Source organism: Lagopus muta, chromosome 19 (assembly GCF_023343835.1).
Source record: "Lagopus muta isolate bLagMut1 chromosome 19, bLagMut1 primary, whole genome shotgun sequence".
Lineage (NCBI taxonomy): Eukaryota > Metazoa > Chordata > Aves > Galliformes > Phasianidae > Lagopus > Lagopus muta.
Window position 1 is genome coordinate 7,191,571 of NC_064451.1, and position 21,413 is coordinate 7,212,983.

Genomic DNA, 21,413 nt, shown 5'->3' on the forward strand with positions numbered 1-21,413 from the left:
AACCACACTACCCCTATCACAAGAAAGCTGCATAAATACATAGCATTACTCTGCTGATTTGTGCTATTTATTCTTTAAGAACAAAGACTGTACACCAAGTCCACCAAGTAAACTGGATTTATTCCCTAACAGCGTGGTGTGGATGGAGCATCTCTTACAGTTCCACGCCTGCGTTTTCCCTGTGCTCGCAGGGCAGGGTTAATGCTGCAGGCTGTGGGTTTCCAGGCTGGAGAAGGGCTTTGGCTTCACCACACCACAGCTTTTTTCAGCTTTTTCCTTCCTCAGCAGCTACCAGGATTTTTGGAGCCCGCAGGTCTTCCTGTGTTACAGGGCCAGCACATGACACGTGTCTCTTGGTTTTCTTCCCTCTAACTGAAGGCAGTTGGGTTGCGGTTCAGGAAAAAAAACCCACTGTTTTCCAGAAAAGCACCGAAACACACACTGAGCTTTGAGGAGAACGTCTGCATGCAAGCTGAATGCTTTCCTAGGCAGGGCACAGTCTCACACCTACCCTCACCTGCTATTACAGCGTTACGTGGACCACCCATCAGCCTGCTGCACTGTTTACCTTACAGATTACCTCAGTCTCCTCACAACAACGTGGGCTAAGGGTGAACTTTCAGTGCCTCCATCCCCTCCTTCCCCAGGGCAGCCAGGCCGTGGGCACGCACCCACCTCAGGGAGGAAGGGAGGGAACCTAGACCCAGCTGGCTGAGGAAGGCGGCGCCTGGCCCTTTAAAGCGCGCGGCCGATGCATTTTGGCCTTCGGGCCGCGCCGTAGCGCTCCCGGGAGAGAGCGGCATTGTGCAGCCTTTGGCCTACAGCGCGCATGCGCCGTGCCACATTCCCCGCCTGGCGGCCCCGGAGCTGCCGCCGCCGCCGCGTTTCCCCCCCCTCCGCCCCTCCCGCGGCAGCGCACCCCGCCTCGCCGCGGTGGAGGAGGCGGCGGTGCCGGGTTCCCGCTCTTTCCCCTTCCCCCGGTAAGTCACTGCAGATCCCGGCCGGCTGGGTTCCTTCAGCGCCGGCCTCGCGTGGGGCGCCGCCTCTCCTCCCTCCCCCACCGCCCTCAGTTCCGCGCCGAGGCGGGAGGGGGGCGCGCCGGCTCTGCACTGCACTGCCCTGCTTCGCATTGCATTGCTTTGGACTGCCCTGCTTTGCTTTGGACTGCCCTGCTTTGCTCCCCGGGCCGGAGCGCGTGCAGCCCCGCGGGTGTGAGCACAGGAGTTGTTGTGGCCGCTCGCGGCTCTGTGCACGCCTGGATGTGCGTGCACACACGTGGCTGTGTGCTCTTGCAGGCTGCTTTTCCAGCTCTCGGGAAGTTTTCCTGCTGAGTTTACCCGGGCTTCTCGCTTGAGAGCATTCCTTTGGGTGTGGTGAGAAAGGGGTATTTCATAGAATGGCCTGAGTTAAAAGGACGACAGCGATTATCCAGTTCCAACCCGCTGCTGTGTGCAGGGTCACCAACCACCAGACCAGGCTGCCCAGAGCCACATCCAACCTGGCCTTGAATGCCTCCAGGATGGGGCTCCACAGCCTCCTTGGGCCAGTGTCTCCCCAGTGTTCCAGTGTGTCAGCATGCTGAAGCTGGGGCTGTGCTGGTCCCACTGCCTACATGCTGCAAGACCTCGTGCTGTGCAGCAGGGTGCTGCCTGCTCAGGTTTGTATGAAGAGGTGCTGCTCTCCCTGGAGCAGAGCTGGGTGCAGGGAACAAGCTGTGTGTTTGCTCCGGTTCTCGTATGAGTTCAGGCTGAAAAGAATCTGGTCTGCATTATAGAAGTGAAGTTGCTGTTACCAACAGTAAGTAACGAGTCTGCGCTGTGCAGCGTGCTTGTAAAGCAAGCAGGGACTGGTGGTACTTAGCTCTGTGCCCTCCTGAGGACAAGATGCTCAAAATGTCAGTGGTGGCTTGAAAAGTGAGTGCTATTCCTTCCAGATTTGCTGGCACAAGCAAAATGAATGGTGCCTGAGATGGGATATCACAAATGGACGATGAGGGCAAATCCTTACAGTGTGAACTGGAGGTTATTCTGTTACGCTGCTGAAATGGAACTGAACTGCAGTGTGGTTGTTCCCTCTGCAGCATCAGCCCTGATTGCAGGGCACAGCACTGCTCAGGTTTTGCTACAGAAAGCAGATCTGGTGAGGTTAATGCAGGGCTGCTGTTAAGCAGGGGAAACTCTCAGGCAGGGGTATGGTGCTCAGAGCATTTAGAGGGGAAGATATGAGACTGAAATAGTTGAACTAGGAGATGAAAAAACCACCTGGTGGGATTTTAAGCTGTGGAAATGCCTTATATACAAAGTGTTGCATTTGCTGTGTTGTACAGGTGTTTCTCAGGTGTTTTGAGGAATATGAGACAAACCCTTTCACTGCACCTAAAAGCTGCTCTGCTTTATTTCTAGTGGTTGGCACAGAACACAGTGAAAAATGCCGTCCTGGATCTGATAAAAGTCCTGTATTCGGGTTCTTGATCTTGCACACTAATAGACCTGAAGGCAGAAAACAGCACGTTGCTGAACAGATGTAGATTATGCTTCTTCATCATGTTTTCTGCAGATCTGCAGTTAAGCTGATCTCGTCCCTTTAGCTGCTGCTGATCTTTCTTTGACAGCTAATGTGAATGTTGTGCTTTTCTTCCAGGGTTTTGTTTCCAGAGCAGCCCTGCTCCCTGTGGTAAGGGCTGCCTTGTGAAGCAGCGCGTTCATTCTCCCCTTCAAGCACCATAAGTCTCGTTTGCCAGCTTCAGAACCATGGCAACAGAAGAAAAGAAACCAGATGCAGAATCCACCAAAACACAATCGACTCCTTCCTCCTCAACCAATCAGAGCAAGGTGTGTTTGGGGCTCTGAATGATACCTGTGTAAATGCACATGGCACTTACCTGCAGGTGCACCAGGCAAGCAGCAACTAGAGAACTGAATCAAGTATAGATTAAGAACTTAATATGTCTGCCTCTGCTGTTGTCTGGAGAGGGAAGCGTGCTAAAGGTTCTAGGGGAAAAGCAGGTGGAGTGCAGCCTCTTCTATAGAGCTAGGTTGGTTTTTTGGTTTGCTTTTTAAGTCCTTGTTAAGGAAATACTGCTCAAGTGATGGAGACTTGGTTTGTGTTCTTGGAAGGCCAGTGGGTGACTGAGAATGGATGGAGTTGTGGTCTAGCTGCAAAATGGGATTGCAGTTGTTATTCAGATTCTTTGACGCCTGCAGATGCTCAGGTGGGATATTGCTGTCTAACCATGAAGCTTTCAGAGATGATGAAAGGCTGAGAAAATAGAGCTTTAAGGGGACAAGGGGGGGGTGTTGGCCTGTGGTTTGATTCTGAACAAGGAGAAGAACTACAGGCATTTAATAGGACTGCACAGATCAGTACCAAAAGTTTTATTTTAATCTGCCAAGCACTCTGTGCTTGGACTGCTGTGTTACTATCATCTGTTAGTTGCTGGCCTGAATGGAATTCATATCAGGGATGAGTTTGGTTGCATGTGGCTGTAAGGTGTGCTGGCTCCAGTGAGGGCTTTTTGAATTTGGAGAGGGAAAAGAATGTAAGCAGTAGAATTCGTTAAGATGAATGTTTATGCATTCCACTGATGTGTGCTGACCCAGTCTGATACTGAGCTTGTTGCTGACAAACTAAATTGGGAATTTGTTCAATTCATGCATATGTATTTTTCTTCCAGCCTGCACCAGTGAAACCAAACTATGCTCTAAAGTTCACGTTAGCAGGACATACAAAGGCAGTCTCGTCTGTAAAGTTTAGTCCTAATGGAGAGTGGCTAGCCAGCTCCTGTAAGTATTGCTTTCTTACTCTTCAAAAATGTGCACATGTGGGCCCTGTAGGACTGCTTGTCTTAACTGATACCCTCACTGGATGGAGAAGGGATAAGTGTCCTTATTCTTCTTAAAAGGAGCAGTGCCAAAACTGACAGACTTTGGGGTAATCCAAGATTTTAAGTTAGCAACACACTGAAAGTGACAGAAATCAGAGTCCTCTCCTGTTCAGTCGTCTTACTGAGCGAGGGGACAAAAGCAGATGGGATTCTTGCCCCATCCTCATGCTTTTCTGTAGCACTGAAGGTGTAGCTTAAGCTTTTAAATTAAACTTTGTGTGCACTACCTGCAGGTGAAACTCAGCTCTGGGAAATGTGGGAGTTAACTTGGCACTGCTGGGCTGGGTTGTAGAGTGTGGTGTGAAGGACTGCCCTTGTGCTTCTGTGCCTGTGGTTCTTAGCGAGTCACAGCCTTAGATTATCCCAGTGAGACATGCAGATCGTGGTGTTTTGCTGCTCTCTCAGTTGGTAGATTGAGTTTTCCCCTGCCAGTTTTTGGTATTTCTTGCAACATTTACCACCAAGAAAATGCTTCATAGCTTTCCTTAGCAAGTGTCCTTATATTAACCTCAGTGAGGAACCATATATGAAGAAAGGGCAATTAAAAAAGAGTAGTGTTGAATGTGATGATGGGGCCCAGTCAAGCTTCTTCCAGACATGGGAATGACTTTTGTCTTTGGCTTAACTTCAGATTGCCTTTGTAAGGCCAGTGTACCATGCATAAATCACTTTTATGTTCTATTATCCTTTTGAAAGACCTTTTCCCCCATCCCAAAGTTTTCCAACCTCTGTCCAATATCACCCTCTTCTATCTGGCCCATTTTGCAAGTTAAAATGGACAGTATTGTTTGGGTTTTTGCAGGCATTGATTCATTCCAGGTAGTGATGTAATTTTTGTTCTTTCTGGGCAAAAGCATTTCAGTGTTCCACATGGAACAGTACTTCTACCACTGGCAGTCTTAAACAAAAGTAGAAGCTCAAGTTGTCATCAGAGAAACTAAAGCAACTGGAGACTGTGCATTCCAGGCAGCTTATGTAATCTCAGTTGCTGCACTGAGAGTGGTGTGTATGAAGCTGTTCTTCACCAGTTCCATACTGCCTTACACACTTGTATCTGCGTGGAGAGGGAGGTCTGTCTGCCTTTGGCAGGAGCGTGGCTCACATATCCCTTTCCTCCTGATGTCCATCAGTGCTGCATGTCTCTTAACTGGCACGTTCTTTTCCAGCTGCTGACAAACTTATTAAAATTTGGGGAGCATATGATGGCAAGTTTGAAAAAACGGTGTCTGGCCATAAGCTGGTAAGTATGAGGAGATCACTGCGTGCTTGGAAATGAGTTTTCTCGTATTGAATTCATTTTCCCTTCTTTTTCCTCACTTAGACATTTCCATTTGTGGCTCCTTTGGTGCAGAAGGTTTTTTCATCAGTCAGTACTTGTATCTCTTTGTTTATACAGTCCTGTGCAATAACCTGGGGGTGGAATTGCCGAGGTGACACCAGGTCAAGCTGGAAATGTGGGTGAAGTGCAGGCTGATAATGAAGTACCTGCATGCACACTGCCTGGCCTCTTTGAGTCCCTCCATGTCAGCAACACCAGCCTCCTACAAGGGGCAGTATTTTATTGGGTGAAAATCCTTGTGAATGCTGTGTCCTCTTCCTTCTTTCCCTTGTGCCTGGAGCAGGATGGCTTGCCTTGTAAGGAGATTGACTTTTCCTTGTGGCTTTGGCTACACAAACACAGCACTTACTCATTCACCAAAGCTGCAGAGAAAACACAAGTTCCCAAACTCTTCTGTTTTGTTTCACAAAATTTGTTACGTGCTGAAGCTTCAGAAGTGAAGATCTTCATCTTCACCAGATGAAAAACCAGTAGAGTCCTGTTCTCCTCCAGCCTCAGGAGCTCAGACCAGGAGTGAGCTATTTGCCACGATGAGAAACCACTTATTCAGATTAGTTTATATAATACACTCTATGTGAATTCCATGGAAGGGTGTTGGTGGCCACAGTAAGAGCCATGTGAAGAAGTCAGTGATGTTTGAGCTGTAACCCAGTCAAATTAATGGATTTGCATCTGCCAGTGCTGATTTTTTCACACTTCAGCTGTGAACATGGAGTCTGTTTCCCATTTTCCCATGTCAGTAAGCAAACACAGCTAAGAGAATTGTTTTCTTTTGTTTTAGGGTATCTCTGATGTCGCTTGGTCATCAGATTCCAACCTTCTTGTCTCTGCCTCTGATGATAAAACTCTAAAAATATGGGATGTAAGCTCGGTAAGAACAGAAACTATTTGCCTTCCATTTCCCTAGAATTGCTACCTTAAATCAGGTTCTTCTGAGAGATGAGCTTGACACGCTGTGATGGGAGAAGACAGAGTTACAAACACTGGTCCTCTTTGGGTAGCAGCTCCCACTCTGCTGCTTAAAACAAGCAGCTGGCTGAATGGGCAGTGACTTGTGCTGCGTGCTTTTGGAGTGAGAGCGATGCTTATGGGTACCACGAGGACTCTGGTTGTCTTCTGGGAGTGTTTCAGTCTTCAGTTGACAATGCAGGCTCAAGTTTCATTTCTGAAAGCAGCCTCTCAGGTGGAACTGAAGAGTATTTGTAACTTCTCATCACAGGCTCATTTATCTTTGCTTTTTTTTTTCCCTCCCTTCTTTTTCTGCAGTTACAGGAAAACTGAGCAAATTGCTTTAAATTTGACAAGATGTGTTCAACTGTTTGGTTTTCCTTAATTGCCCAAAGGATTTGAAAGTTTGTCAGTGGTCCCTGCAAAAAGTCTTCCCTTTGTTTTTCTTCAGCTGCTCCTCTGCCTGTTTAAGTCTATGGTTAGAGATTGGTTTCTTTTTGTTCTGCACCATGCAGCTTATCTGATGGCACGTATGGCTATAGAGCATACTGAGTATCTAACTCTGCTGCATCTTATTTCAGGGTAAGTGCTTAAAGACATTGAAGGGGCACAGTAACTACGTTTTCTGCTGCAACTTCAACCCTCAATCAAACCTCATCGTTTCTGGCTCAGTAAGTGATTTTTGTTCCTTTGTGCACAGCAATTGCTGCACGTCCCTTCTTTCGATTATGTCTTCCTCCACAAACACAGCTTGTAATTAGGTGAACTGTGCAGTGTTATTGCTGTCTTGGGGAAGCACTCAAGCCTTTAACCCATCCTTAACACGCAGTTTTCTGTGTGTGTTGAGGAAGGGAGAACTGTATTTGCAGTCTGTTATTGCTGCTCTGTGTAGTGCTTATGTCTCAGCCTTTCTGATGCAGCTGCAGTGCAACTTGAGGAAGGTGTGTGTGTCTAGACTTGCATCAAGCTGTAATGTCTTGCAGGTCACAAATAACTGTATCTTTGAACAGTGTTCTGTGTTTCTTCAATCTTCAGTTCGATGAAAGCGTGAGGATATGGGATGTGAAGACAGGGAAGTGCCTCAAGACGTTGCCTGCTCATTCTGACCCAGTTTCAGCTGTAAGTCTTTTCTGATAAATGAGCACTCTAACATACTTATGCTCTTGTTATGATACCCTTATAAAATGTAGTGAGTGGGCTGTGGTTTGTGGATGGGCATTGCTGGATGAGAGCAAAATTAAGTGCCTTAACTGTAAGGTTTGTGTGGTTTTGTGTGGGGAGCAGTGAGCAGTGATGTGCTGGTCGTGTCTGAGCCTGGCAGTCTGATGCTGGGGTATGGACTGGTGATCACTTGAGGAATGGAGAGCAGCCTGGAACTGCTGAACATCTTCTGCTTCCTTGTTCCAAGCAATTGCTGAGGTCTGGAGCAGGGTAGTTTCAGAGTGTACTCCAATCTTGTTAATTCATTTTGTGAAAATGGCTTGGATTGCAATCATATCCCTTCAAATGAAGGAAGAGGAGGTGTTCAACTCTTAATGTTTTTGAAATGGAGGGAACACTAAAAAGAATATTGAGCCTCAGTTGTGTTAAACCATACCTGCTTTAATGTGATTGGTCTGGTTGTTCTACTTGACCTAGAAGACATTTCACACTTATAAATGTACATTAGTTGTAATTATTACTTTAAATTGCAGCATTTTCAGTGTAGTTGAAGACAGTAAGTTGGCCTCAGAACATGTGAGGCTCTCCATGGGGTGAAGTTCTGTGTTAAAACCTTAAGGTGTTGTCCCCAGGTTAGCTGCTCAATTTACAGCAGTGTCTGAACAGTGGCTGTGTTCACGTTAAGGTGCTGCTCTCAGCTTCTGAGGAAACAGGCCTTTCAGTTCCTGATGCTTGAATGTACAGCTGTAGCTAGCAGCCATTTCCATTCATGCCAGGTGAACTCGGTGTAGGGGGGAAGAATTTTGTTCTGATCCTATTGCCCATCTAAATTCATATCCATTGTTTGGATGTCACTGACTTCTTGCTTTTATCCATTGTGAATCGCAATGTCAGCTCTGGGAGGTGAGGACTTTCAGTGGGGCTGAAAAATGTGGTGCTTATGAAGAAATTGAAGTTATTTCCCCCCTCTTTTACAATATTACAGGTGCATTTTAATCGTGATGGATCCCTGATAGTGTCAAGTAGCTATGATGGACTCTGGTAAGTGGTTCTTTGTCTGCTGCAGTGTTCAGATCTGTTGCACTTTGAAAAAAGATTAATGAGGTATTAATAATGAAGCTTATAGAGGTGTAATGAATCCCATGTGTTTTTTTTATAGTCGAATCTGGGATACAGCGTCAGGACAGTGCTTGAAAACACTCATTGGTAAGTAGGAAGGCTTCTTGTTTGTGCTTCATTCTTTGCAGTTCTGCTGTGGTACAGGCAGGCTGCAGCATTGCAGTGAGCAGGGACTGCCTTAAGCCCTGTTCTTCTTCGTACTGTTCCATCAGGATGCTGCTGTGTTTGTAGCTATGACAGTTAATAGGAACTGTCCTCCCATGTGTGTGGGAACTCAGAGTGTTCTGGTGTCCAGCTGCTGGATGAAAGGCTTCCCAGGTTTTCTGGCATTCAGCTATGTAATGATTGCTGTGCAGCAGCTCAGAACTGTGACAACAAAGTTGTTGGTGCTGTTGGATGTGATGGGAACAGTCGGACTGAACAAGCTGCCTGCTTTTACTGCTGATGGCTGTTAGCATAAGGCATCTTGTGAGCAAGCCTAATAAAAGGAAACCACCTATAAGGCATATGTTCCCAGTCTTTCATATTCTTATAAAGCATTATAGACAAGGTGACATGGCACTGCAGATCAGTGATACATATGGATATACTGTACATTTTAACAGCCATGTTATTGCAGATGCGCTCTTGCTCTGACAAGTGCTGATGGAAGGAATGGAAGTTCAGTTACAAAGGGTGATTTTAAAATGCTTGTGAGCAAAATGTTTAATGTCCTTTTATTGAAATACTGAGAACAGTCCCGTTCTTATACCTGTATTGCTTGAATTGCCACAGGAGAACAAAACTCAAAGCTTTTAACAACAGATTACTGTCAAAAGAAATTCTCTGCCAATGAGGCAGTAATACTGTTTAACAATTGCTTTAATAGTTCCTATTTAATAATCACTTTATTTTCATTGCAGATGATGATAACCCTCCTGTGTCTTTTGTGAAGTTCTCCCCAAATGGCAAATACATTCTAGCTGCAACTTTGGACAAGTAGGTCTTAAAAAAAGTAAATAAAAATCCACTGACTTTGAAGTGTTAATGAATATCAGATGAAACTTTAGTTTGCTACTCATCACCTGTCATGATAATGACCCTGCACAGATGCATACCCACTGCCATGTTATATCCAAATCAAATTCAGTAGCTTGCTTATTCTCTTACTTGATCTGGCTTATGTTTGAGCTGTCTTGTGAGGGCTTCAATCCTTTGTTTACTTGCCTGAAACATCCCAGTGCAAGACTTGAAAGTTGAAAAGCTGGAGGCAGTGATTGTACTGGGGAGGGGGACAGTTTGTAGGGCCATCCCTGTTTCAAGTGGGTTTCTTATCCTGTGAGAGAATGCAGCCTTTTCGTGGGGGAGAATATGAATGGCATGTTGGTAAAACTGATACCTTGGGGTTTAACTAAAGCTGCATTCCAAAGTCAGGCTAAAGTTCCCCTTGTAGACATTAAGAACTCAGGTGTGGAGAAGCTGTCTGCTACTGGGAAACTGCTGAAAAAACACAAGAACTAAATCTTTGGTTTTCTGTCTTTTTTTTCTAGCACTCTTAAGCTTTGGGACTACAGCAAAGGAAAGGTAAAAAAACAAAACTAAAAACCAGAAACTTGCCTTGCTATGTAGGCTTAAATAAATGTATAGGAGAATCTGGGCTTTATATGTGCTTACTGACCTTGCTTTACATTTAGTGAGTATTACAGCAAAAACGCATTTGTAACCCTTTATTTTATTTTATTTTTTTTTTAAAGATACCTTTGGGGGGGAGGGAAAAAAGGCTCGTGCTCCTGCATAGCCCCGAAGCACTGAATGCAGCTGTATTCCTGTGTTTCTGTCAGCATTCAATTTCTCCTGCTGTTTTTCTCAGGGGGAAGTGACAAATTGAGGGCTTTCTTCTTTTCCTTCTTTCCTCCAAATGATGTGGTAGTGGGGCAGAGATGCCCTCTGCATCCTTTAGATAAGCTGGCAGGGTGGGAAGCCTGGGCAGATGTATTTAATCTGCTGCCACAAGAGTTTGTCTGTGGCTGTGAGAAAGCTGCTTCTCAACTGTGCCTCATGGCTCCTCTCTTCCAGTGCCTGAAGACATACACAGGACACAAAAATGAGAAGTACTGCATATTTGCCAACTTCTCCGTTACTGGTGGAAAGGTCAGTGTTTGATATGGGCTGCTTTGTACTGATGGGCCGTTCCTGCTGCTTTTCTCCATGGGTGTAAGGCTGGTGAGACGGCAGGCAGCAGTCTGCTGTGTGAGGGCAGCGCTGTGCCCTATGGAGGAGGTGGGACGCCTTAGCAGAGGCTGAACCCCCTCAGTGTCTTTCACTCCTTTAGTTTGCCTCCTTTAGAAAAGATGGAACAGCATTTTCTGCTGCCTGTGTGCTCTGAATGCTCTGAGAGACACCAAACACTCATGCGGTGTTGGGCCTTCCTGCTCACGTGGCGCAGTGAAGCGTTTGGCGACTTGGAGCGGTTGGATATGGATGAAGAGATTCAAATGTCTTTCCTCTGTCCCTGCAGTGGATTGTATCCGGTTCAGAAGACAACCTGGTTTACATTTGGAACCTTCAGACAAAAGAGATTGTACAGAAATTACAAGGGCACACAGGTAGGAAACAGCATTCTGTCTTTATTGATAGAGTCAATCTATCAATATCCTTCATGTCAGCTTGCAATGAGAGCTTTGGTGTTAGCATTGGTGTTTTCTTCCTTCCACTGTCAGACCTGCTAAATCTGAGGTCTTGGCTGAGGCTTGATTGAACCCTAAATGTTCACTTCTTTTTACAAAGTCTTTTATGTCATTGCAAATGTTGTTTTTCAATGTAACAGCTTTGAAATCAGTGTGCAACAGAGACTTGAGTTCAGAATTGGTTAAGATATTTAAGTGACTCAGAATATGACTTGGAGTTGCTTATGGACACCTTCTGAAGCTGCAGCTCTTGGAAGGCTAAGAGCTGACGTGCTTCTGTTGTCTGTGTTTGGCTGTTTCTTGAAGGCAGACTTGAGCGTGCATTGAGATGTCACCTGCTTGGGACTTCAGTCCCATAGGAGCATTCCATCTGCATGAACTAGAAGGGATTGTGATGCAAAACTCAGTCATGCTTATTCCTTAGTAGGACCGTTGGTTTTGATTGCAAGCTGAGGCAGTGGCAGCAAGCTTTGGTTTTTTAGACGCAGAGCAAGTTGCTGAGGCTACGTGCTATCTAAATACTGAGTGGAACACGTTCCAGCTGCTGCTCTCAAGCTGGGGAGCCCACGAAAGGGATACTTTTTTGCTAGCACGTAACTTCCCATCCCAGAAACAGAGTGAATGTTGAATAATGTGTTTTTAACTCTGCAGCGGGGGAATAGCAACTTGGCGATGCTGTAGCAGCATATGTTGCTACATGTAGCAGCAGTACAGATTCCTTTTCGGAAGTGTGTGCTGTGAACCTGATCTCACTGCTGTAAGTAATGCTTGTGTGTCTTTTTCTTCTTGCTTAGATGTTGTGATCTCAACAGCTTGCCACCCGACAGAAAACATCATCGCATCAGCAGCTCTAGAAAACGACAAAACAATTAAACTGTGGAAGAGTGACTGTTAAACGCTCCAGCATCACTTGAGAGACTGTCAGGAAAAAAAAGAAATGTTTTTAAAAAAAGAAATAAAAATAAAAAATTTAAAAACCACATGAGAATAATAAATCCAGTTTGGCAGGAAACCTGAAGAACATTTGATAAAGTGGTTTCTGTTAGTCTTGGCCCAAAGAAAACGTCTTAGCTCTTTGCTAGAACCGGGCAGCATGGTGGGGAGGATAAAAAAAAACAAAGGTGCAGTGTCTCCTTTCCTTGCCTGATCTTTTGGCAGACAAATGGATCGTTCTGACACGGCGTTACGAGTGTCAGCCTGGTGTTGGGCACCCAAAGATACTGTATTTATGGTGGCATTACTTCTGCTGCTGCTTAAGGAAGAGCTGCCAGCCTGCTTTGTGACAGTAAGTTAAGTCATGAGCCTAGAGATGCGTGGATTTCTTTTTTTTTTTTTTAAATGTCTAATTTTTTTATTTTTTCAGAATGTAGGTTTTAGTCTCTTGGAAGTTTCTGTATTGTTTTAAATAGGAGTACTGCATCTTTAAGGGTGCTTCATTTTAAACACTCAGCTCAAACTTTGTGACCAAATAAAACCATGCAGTTCCAGATTTTCCCCCTTCCTGCCCCTGACTTGACTCCTGTGGTGAAATCTCCTCTTACCTTCTGTATAGTTGCTTACCTCTTGTTACGTGTGTTTAATAGATGCTGTTCTAGAGCAAAGTTACATTTCTGTTAACCATTAAAATGAATTCTGCTTGTAGTTGTTCTCAGCATATTTTATTTTTTTTTTCTTCTGGCTAAAAGGAAGCTCACACCACACTGTAAAGTTATTTCAATGTAAAAAGAAAAACCAACCCCAGACTTTTGTATTTGGAAAAATCCATCGTATGAAACTGTACTGCTAATAGCATGACTCTGTATCTATTTCAGCGTTGGTATTTCTTTCCTCTTTTGTCATAGCCACGTAGTGTTTACACATCCAAACAACTGCCATATGCCGTAATAAAAAGGTGGGATTTTCTGTGTGTGCTTGTTGGTAACTGTGGTACTGTGCAGTGTTTGTGTCATCATAGAGCCAGAGAATGGCTTGGGGTGGAACGGACCTCAAGGCTGATGAAGCTCCAACCCCACTGCTGCAGGCAGGGCTGTTGTGTTTCCTTAGCAGCCTCCCTTAAAATCAGGTTTACAAGGAAGTATTTCTGTGGGAGCTGCACTGAGTGAAGAAAGGAGAGGAGGGGAACCAGCTGTGCTTATGGCTGCTAAGAAGAAAGGAGCATTTGAGGAAAGTAAGGAGTGAGCTGAAGGTATCCTGTGCAGAGGCAGCATTGGTACAAGCCCTCGCAGAGGCCTTGAGCTGTGAGGAATTCCTGCTGCCTGCTGTGCAGCACGTGCAGGGCAGGCTGAATGATGATGCAGGATTTAGCTTTTGCTGGTTGCAGATTGTTAATGAACAAGCTGAGCTCCCTCTGAAGGGCTCTGCCATAAGGTGGATAATTGCTAGTTTGTTTTGCTGTCAAGCTCCTGCTTGATAATAGCTAAAAATTACAGCACAGACCTCTCCCGCATGGACCCACCGCGGCACGGAAGCGATCACTTTCCTTAAAGTGACTTCATGAAGCGGTTCATTCCCCCCCATCTGGTGAAGCTCCCTCAGTGCAGGACGAGGCTGTGCTTTGTGAGAGCAGAGAAGCCGCTGCGTTCCCCCTGCGAGCATTTCTCGTGTTGATTCGGCAGCGCTTTGCGTCGTACTGCTGTTAGGAGCCGGCGGGGCAGGGCGGAGGAAAACCGCTGCGTTAAGGAAGGGGCAAAAGGATTTCGTTTGAGAAGGGGGGGAACCGCGAAAAAACATGGTTAGATGCCACGAAGTAGGTGGCAGTGCCTTAACCGTATGCGTGTTGTACAGGCCACTGGGGCCTCTTCCATCCTTATCAAGGGGAGTGCTAACCTTCTCTCCTTTCATACAACACGTTGTAGCAGTTCCTTTTGGCTCTATTTAAACCTTCAAAGAGAGTTTCCTCTACAAGACAGGGTGAGCAATATTTCCTGCCCCTATCTTCGCTCTGCAAAAGTTTTTACCTGTTCCCCAAGATATTTAAGCTCGTGCAAGTGTTTTAAATCCTGTGGACTCCGTTAAATGACGCAAATGCGTTCTGTTTACAGAGTAGTTAATGTATTCATCGCCGCCATCCAATCAGAGCGCAGGCACTGGAGCTTTTATGACGGCCGTATCGCTCTGACCGGTGGGGGGCGCCTCTGCTCCACCTCGCTAAAGGCGGCACGGCGCCAGAGAGGCTCTGGAGGTTGAGGGTTCGATTCCCGTCTAGGCTGCATTGCAGGGAACAGAAAACTGGAGCAGCCTGAGCATAAGATCCATTTCGGGGAGGTAAAAAGGGGCGATATTTTTGGGGTGCAGAGAATGGGGCTGTGCGCAGGAAGGGGGCTGCTCAGCGGGAAGTTCTGTCTTTGCTGGGGATGAGCTCTAAAGCAGGATTTGCTGGCTAACCCATCTAATCTGTGCAGGGCTGAGCCGTCTTTCTGAGTATCGCAAAGGTTTAAGTGAGAACATGAATGTAGTGGGGGATTTGCTAATCAAATCTTTCTCAGTCGGGGTAGGATGGCAGTTTCCTAACCCATTTCTGGTGAACTCAGGCTGACAAATTTCTGAATCTCATCGGAAAGCTAATGACAAGTTAAAAGAAACGCATGCTGTTTCCAGGCTGGTTTGTGCTCATTTGCTAGTTTTTTTCCTTTTCCCCACAAATTTTAAAGGTCTTTGCCTCCCACATTCCGAGGAAACAAAGCAAGCAAACAAAACTTCTGGCTCAGCTCAGCCTCAGCATCACCAGCAGTCATGCCACCATGCCCCGTGCCTAGGGACCAGGCACAAATGTGGCCCCATGAAGCTCTTTCCACCACTGCAATGGAATGTGTAACTCCCTGTGTGCTGCACAGCCGTGAGCTGCCCCGATGGCATTTTTTAGGGTCTCCATCTCAGTGCCCTGCACGGATGGGCCACCTGGTGCTGCTATGGAGCAGTGGCTTTGCTGGCTGAAGCTGCAGAGCCAGGTGCTGTGCCCAAAGGTGTGCGTGGTCTCCAGCTTCTGCATCACTTCTGCATTGCTTCAGCATCACTTCATCAGAGCCCGGGCTGCCTCTCCCCTGCCAGAGACCGATGAGTTTATTAAGGGATTAAAAGTTAGCCTCCCCTCCTTATTGAATGCTCTGATTTATGCATGTGTTTAAATCAATCCCATTTCCTGCATTTTATCCCTTCTCCCCCAGGCTCTGCTGGGTGAGATGCGCTATAATAACATTGTTTTGAAGCAAGCGAGGCACCGTGGGTGGTTTAAGTGATTTGAATAAGCGAGCTGCATCACTTAGGCACCTCTCCCAGGTGCTAATTTCTACCCCTGTAGCTGCAGGTGTCCACACTCAGACAACTTTGTCCTGCCTCCCAGTGAAATATTAATGATTATGCTGGCTAATGAAGATGCTGGGATGGAGATGGGTCTGTCTGCCTGAGGGCTTTGGCTGGCAGCAGAGATACCCACTGGGCTGGGGTCTCATATCAGCCCTAGGCTGCCCTGGGTGGGTAAGTTCCAGGTGCTGGTATGTGGCTGCTGGATGCACCGCATAAGCAGCTTATTTTGTCATTTTAATTTTTTAATCCCGTGCATTCGGTTGCGCTCTCTTATTAGTAAGCATTAGCTCTCCAAGTCCCATTAGCTCCGCTCAGAGCTCAGGCTTTGCTCATGGGGACACTGCTGGGGGAGCCAGTGGGGGTCTGGGGATGGATCCTGTGGCTGGTGATGTCCATGGGGTCCCACGTGGCTGCGATGCTGATCCTGACCCACAGGGCTGTGTGCATTGTTCATGGCCTTGACCCTCACCTCGAGCAGCCCTAGCTGGACTCCCCCAGGCTTAGCCCCGTTTGGCATCTCACTGATTCAAGAAATAGGTGCATAAAATATACCCAAACCCACCTCGACTTCCATCAGGTCTTCCTTCAACCCCACAGCCGTCCCTGTGGCCGTGCTTTGGCAGAGAATCCCAAGCTTTGGATTTAAAACGAGTTGACTGCTTCTTTTTAATAAAAATATTCCTCCCCTCTTTAAATAGAACATGTCACAGAGCCAGTGGGGCTGTTTGTGAAGACGAGGCAGCTCAGAGAGGAGAAAGAGGGAAAAAAAAGTAAAAACACCCATCTCCCCAAACCCCTTCTGCCTAATCCAACTGAATTAGAGGATTTTGAAGTGGATTTAAAACTAAATCTTGATTAGGGAGAATTTCTCTCCAAGAGCTGCTGCACAGTAGTATTAATGGGAAGCGATCGTGGACAGAGGAAATAGGACAGAAATAACCGAGGGTAGCACAGACGCGCTCACGTCTGTGCACAAACTGAGAGAACCGGAGAATTTCTCGTGAGGAAAAGGAAGAAATTAAAGCATCGACATCACAGGACTCAGTGCCACGGGGCTGGAGGAGCGGGGAGCAGCCAGACCTGCCGATCTGCCTTCATTCGACACGGGGCTCGCAGGTGGGAAGCCAGCGGTGTGTGGAAGCTGGGAGGACAGGCAGCCCGTGCCCCCATGCTCTCAGGACACATGCCTGGAGGTGCCCATGGGATCCTGTCTCTGCTGACCGTGGTGTTTGTCCTCCCAGAGGGTAAGTACTGATGGGCGCAGAGCGCTTCGTGCTCTTTCGCCTCCATCTCAAACCCTGCTTGCTAACGTGCGATTTATTTGTGGGGTGAATTTGGTGGAATTCCCAGCTCCAGTGATGTAGCTGCGCGTTGCCACGTTGGTGGTTTTAGGAAGAAAGATAAAGTCGTTGTGTTTTTGTATAAAACGAGGGCAGGTGGGTGAGGAGTGTGGGCCAGCAGCTGGGATCCCAGCAGCTTCCTTTCCTCGGTGAACCTCTTGCCGGGCCCAGGGAGGCTCACGCAGCACCTGAAAATGCTTTGGGAGCAAATGAGCAAGGGCTGTGAGCATCGTTCTGAGGCAGGGGGAAGGCAATGGCGAGAAGAAGCCTGCAGTGTGATTTCTGCAATCAGCAAACACAGGGGTCACGTACTGCGTTTGCCTTAAAATCTATGGATGATGGGAAAGAATCTCCTTTTTAATTTATTTTTTTTTTTAATGGAATGTGAGAAATGGCTCAATTCCTATTTTGATTTAGGGGAAGCATTCTCAGGCACGTTGTTCCTGCAGGACAGGTCTGAGCTGCCCTATGCAGAGCCCATGGGGACAAACTGCTGAGGCATCTGCTCTTATTCTCTCTATCCTGATTCTGGGCTAGTTTTCCTCCCTGATGGACTGTGATAAAAACAGGGAGGAAACCAAACTGTGCTTGAACCAGAGAATTTTGTAGAAACAGGCAAAAGCTGTTTCTGAGAGCAGCTGAGCTTGATGGTATCTATGGCTTGGAGGTTTCACTTATTCTTTCCAAACCCTGCTTCAAAGCTCCCTTGTTTCCACTGTTGGATCTCAGCTCAAATTTATTGCTAATCTTTGATTTCTTACTGACCTCTAGCGGGAGTTGGTTTTGTGCTTTTGTGCCCAACGGGTAAACAAGTGACGGGCAGATTTAGTCTCTGACTCAGTGCTTAATGCAACCTGGCAAGGCAGAGAACGCTGCAAATGCTTCGTTAGAGAGCAGCTAGGAAGGAGCCCAAGTGTTTTCCCCTGGAAAAATCCAGCTGTGTTTTATATGCTTTTGTTCAGTGTCTGGGCTCCGGTGCTACGGCTGCAACATCATTGTTGGCACCAAGTACGTGGACACGGGGTGCTCGAACCCAGAGGTGATCACCTGCTCACACTCCCATCAGGGCTTCAAACACCGGTTCTGCATTAAGACTGAAAGTGGTGAGTCTGCCTTATGGCAGGGCCGTCATGGTGGGGGAAGCTGATCAAAGCAGTCCGAAGCAAACCCCAAACCTCATGGCCTCCATCCCTGATGTTCTGCCATCTGCTTGCCTTGCAGTGGTCCTGGGCATCCTGCTGACCAGCGGCTGTGCCACCTCCCGTCACTGCCAGCAGCAGGAGCTGCCGGGGGTCCGCATCCACTGCTGTGACACCGATCTCTGCAATGGCTCTCCCCAGCCTCCCCCCAGCCTTGCTGATGGCTGCCTCCTGCTGCCCAGCCTCCTGGCAGCCCTGCTGCTCTCCTGAGCTCCCCGAGGTTTGGGAGTGATGATGTGTGGCCCTGGGAGAGGATGGGAGAGGGGATGAACCCGTCCCTGCTTGCCCCTCTCCTCAATAAAAGCCACCGAATGCTTTGCTCTGGAGAGACCTCAGTGATGTCCACAGGGGCGGGTGGTTGGGGCTGTGTTCAGCTCTGGGGCCCAACATGGAGCTGTTGGGTCCAGAGCAGACAACGAGAGTGCTCGAAGGGCTGCAGGACCTCAGAAGCTGACATTTGGGACAGGCTGCTGGGAAGCTGTGGGTGCCCCAACCCTGGAAGTGCTCAAGGCCAGGCTGGAAGGCTTGGAGCCAAAAGGTCCCTGAGGCCTCTTCCAATCCAACTCCACCTCCCCAGCTGTAGGCCCCGCTCTGCCACCAGGGGGCGCCCGCAGCCCAGCAGCCGCCAGCGCGGCGCAGCCTCGGGGCTGCGATCTACGCAAGGCCGGGGATGCGGCCGGGGGGGCGCGGGATGGAGCGAAGACCGACGAGAAAGGGACAGCGGGGGCTGGGAGCGGGGTGTTTGGTGAAACGAAAGCTTTTCAGCTGCTATCCCAGCCGAACGGCCCTAACGGGAGCTGTGACGAAGAGCTCCTCGCATATGGAGCAGAACTGAAGTGGCTCTTTCAAGGTCGCTGCGGGGGTTTGCGGTCGAGGCAGGAATTAAACGCGAGTGTCTCAAGATGCAGCCTTGTGCTTTTATCACCAGGGAAACAACATAAAGCTCGCTGCTGAGGACTCGATGAAGTATTTTTATTCTAAACTTTTTTTTTTTCCTTTAGATAGAAAAAAAATATATATTTCAAAAGATCTTTTCCTTGCAAAACATCAGCTTCTGATGACATTTTGCAGAAAACAAGTCTAAACTCTACTAAAATTGTAGTCTGAGGCACCTTTTGAGTAGAATCACCTTGGGGCTGGAACAAGACGTTTTTAGATTCTGAAGATTAAAAAAAAAAAGTGGAATCGGAAAACAAATCCTGAGCAAAACAACCAGAACAGCAACAAGAACCAATTTCCCTTCTTTCCCCCTTAAAAATATTCCTTCCGATTTTGGTGGGGAGCACAGAACCCATCCTTGGCACCCGGAGTTATTCTCGCTATCGGTTTGTTATCTGCCTGGGTGAACGCTGCGCTGGGCTCTCGCAGCAAAACCCGGCTGTTTTCCAGTGGCACTGATACTCCTTCCCATCTGAGGAGGAGGGGACAGGGCTGGCGGCTGGGGGTCCTGCTGCCGCCGTCCCCTCTGTGTGTCCCCTGCCGCCCAGCTGCTTCCAGATGCGCTGCTTTGGCCCCGCTCTGCCCCCCTTGCCTGGTTTGAGTCATCCATCTTGCTCCGTGTAAGAGGCCTGTTGCAATTAAGTAGGCTGAAGTGCTCCTGAACTCTTTAACCTTTGCCCTGGGATTGCTCCTTTTGCCCCAGGGCTGCGGATCAGCTCCATTGCACTCTCCAAACAGCGCCTACTACTTAGCTGACATTTCTTTCTCCTGCTGGATCCTATTAGCACCCTGAGGTTGGAAATGCTACTTTGGAGTGTTGTAAGGAATGTGATTTATACTGGAAAGTAGCGGCAATCTATCTTTCCCTATACACACACTACACATGAGGCTGGAGAGCTAAATCCACACGGCCTGAACAAACAGCAAGCAGATTAATTGTGGAGGAGGCTTTGGACACCTCGCGGGAAGGGCAGGCGTGAGGCAGGGGGAAATGGGCTCAGGGCAGGCAGGGAAGTGCTGCTGGTGGGATCCCACCCCTGTCTCATGCAGGCTGGCCATGCGAATGACTGCTTTCCAGCTTGTTCTGCAGGCAGGGCTTGGAGCTGGGCCGTTCACAAGGGCAGTGGTCACAGGGTTTGTCCTTCATCCTTTTCCCTGCCTATTGACCTCGTGTCCAGGGAAGATCAGAGCTGAGATTTTGCACTGCTTTGCCTGCGTGCAAGTGCGTATCCACAGCCTGCATGGGAGCCAGATGAAAATAAGAATTGAACGGTGCCCGAAGGAGGGCTGATGAGCCTTTATCAGATATGACACACTAACTACTGAGGCTCCTTGCTGAAATACCGGGTTAAAACCTTCTCAGTGTCAAATTTCATCCTCCTAAGTAAAGAGACACTTTCCATAGTGTTTGTGTGAATCTTCTGGATAAGCCCCGGAGACTGAAACCGTCTCGGCTTCGTGTGGGCATTAAAAGTCCCACCCACATGTTTAAAAAAAGCCCCAAACTCAGAAACGCAAAAGCTGACATTTACTCTAAAATGTCTTCTTCCTGCATGGCTGCATGGCATCCCGTGTGATCCGTGCCTCGCTGGAGCTGGCGGCATGCGAGCAGGGCTGCAGGCATCCCCCAGGCTGCCACCGAGGGGCCCAGAAGTGTGAGCACAAACAGACACATGGACACAGACACTAGCACAGTGCTTTCCGGGAGAAAAATCAACAACAAAAAAACCCCTAAGCAGCCTCTCTGTCAAAAGCCCTTTTATAAAAGCCTCAGTAGCTAAAGAATTGCCATTGTTTCAGTCTCCAGTGAGTGCTAGTCTTAAAATATTTCCAGCTCAGAGCAGGCTTTGACATTCTGCCCAGACCCAGGAGAGGGAACAAACATGAGTTCAGAAATGTTTCTGCAGTGTGCAGATCCTTCTTTTTGGAGAACCCTGCTCAGCATCTCATGTCCTGTGGCGGCATCCCCTCCAGGCAGGAGAAACACCCCAAGAACAGGGAGGTAGGGGCTTTTCAGGACCCTTAATTAGGCAAGGAGAGCTGGATTTCACACAGAGGCACCAGGGTTTGCTTTTCATGCTGATTATTTGGCTTTTCCCTTGCAAACAGCAAAACCATCTTTTTATCCAGCAGTACAGTGCTCCAGGCTGTTCTTGCTCCAATGCTGCTGGTTCTCACTGCTGGGGATCTGGGCAGCCTTTTCTCCATGCTGACCAATGGCCCGGGGTTGTGCCACAGTGCCCACGTGGAGGAGGAAGCTCTCGATGGCTGCAGAAGGGCAGCTGAGGGGTGAAGCATGGCACATGCCCACCTCATCAGGGCTCCTCGTTGGGGAGGTGCAGCAAGTTCCCTGGCCCATAGTCACAATGTCTCGCCTTCTCCCTTTCCATGCTGTGAAACAAGGAGCTCAGACATATATTACTGGCTTGGCTACCCTTCTGCAAACCAAGGTCTTCCCTGCCTACTTACAAAGCAAGTTTTGGCAGAAAGGTGCAGAAGACATTTGGAGGTCTGTAG

The 21,413-nt window shown here is 47.8% G+C and overlaps 2 protein-coding genes and 1 non-coding gene across 3 annotated transcripts; 2 read left to right on the plus strand and 1 right to left on the minus strand.

The window, feature by feature from the left end:
* The first annotated feature begins 790 nt into the window (after positions 1–790).
* Positions 791–13,037, plus strand: WDR5 (WD repeat domain 5). Its single transcript, XM_048966311.1, has 14 exons — positions 791–980; positions 2,641–2,831; positions 3,674–3,782; positions 5,050–5,123; positions 6,004–6,093; positions 6,752–6,841; positions 7,206–7,289; positions 8,317–8,372; positions 8,491–8,537; positions 9,353–9,428; positions 9,980–10,013; positions 10,506–10,580; positions 10,948–11,035; positions 11,911–13,037. Exons 2-14 carry the CDS (start codon positions 2,751–2,753, stop codon positions 12,009–12,011), a joined length of 1,005 nt encoding a protein of 334 aa, XP_048822268.1. The 5' UTR covers positions 791–980; positions 2,641–2,750; the 3' UTR covers positions 12,012–13,037.
* A 799-nt stretch (positions 13,038–13,836) lies between these two features.
* Positions 13,837–13,964, minus strand: LOC125702772 (U6atac minor spliceosomal RNA). Its single transcript, XR_007380695.1, has one exon. It is a non-coding gene; the product is annotated as a U6atac minor spliceosomal RNA (small nuclear RNA).
* A 1,870-nt stretch (positions 13,965–15,834) lies between these two features.
* LOC125702583 (ly6/PLAUR domain-containing protein 1-like) lies at positions 15,835–20,238 on the plus strand. Its single transcript, XM_048966051.1, has 3 exons — positions 15,835–16,662; positions 17,721–17,861; positions 17,980–20,238. The coding sequence occupies exons 1-3, from the start codon at positions 16,587–16,589 to the stop codon at positions 18,165–18,167; spliced, it is 405 nt and encodes a 134-aa protein (XP_048822008.1). The 5' UTR covers positions 15,835–16,586; the 3' UTR covers positions 18,168–20,238.
* The last annotated feature ends 1,175 nt before the right edge of the window (positions 20,239–21,413 follow it).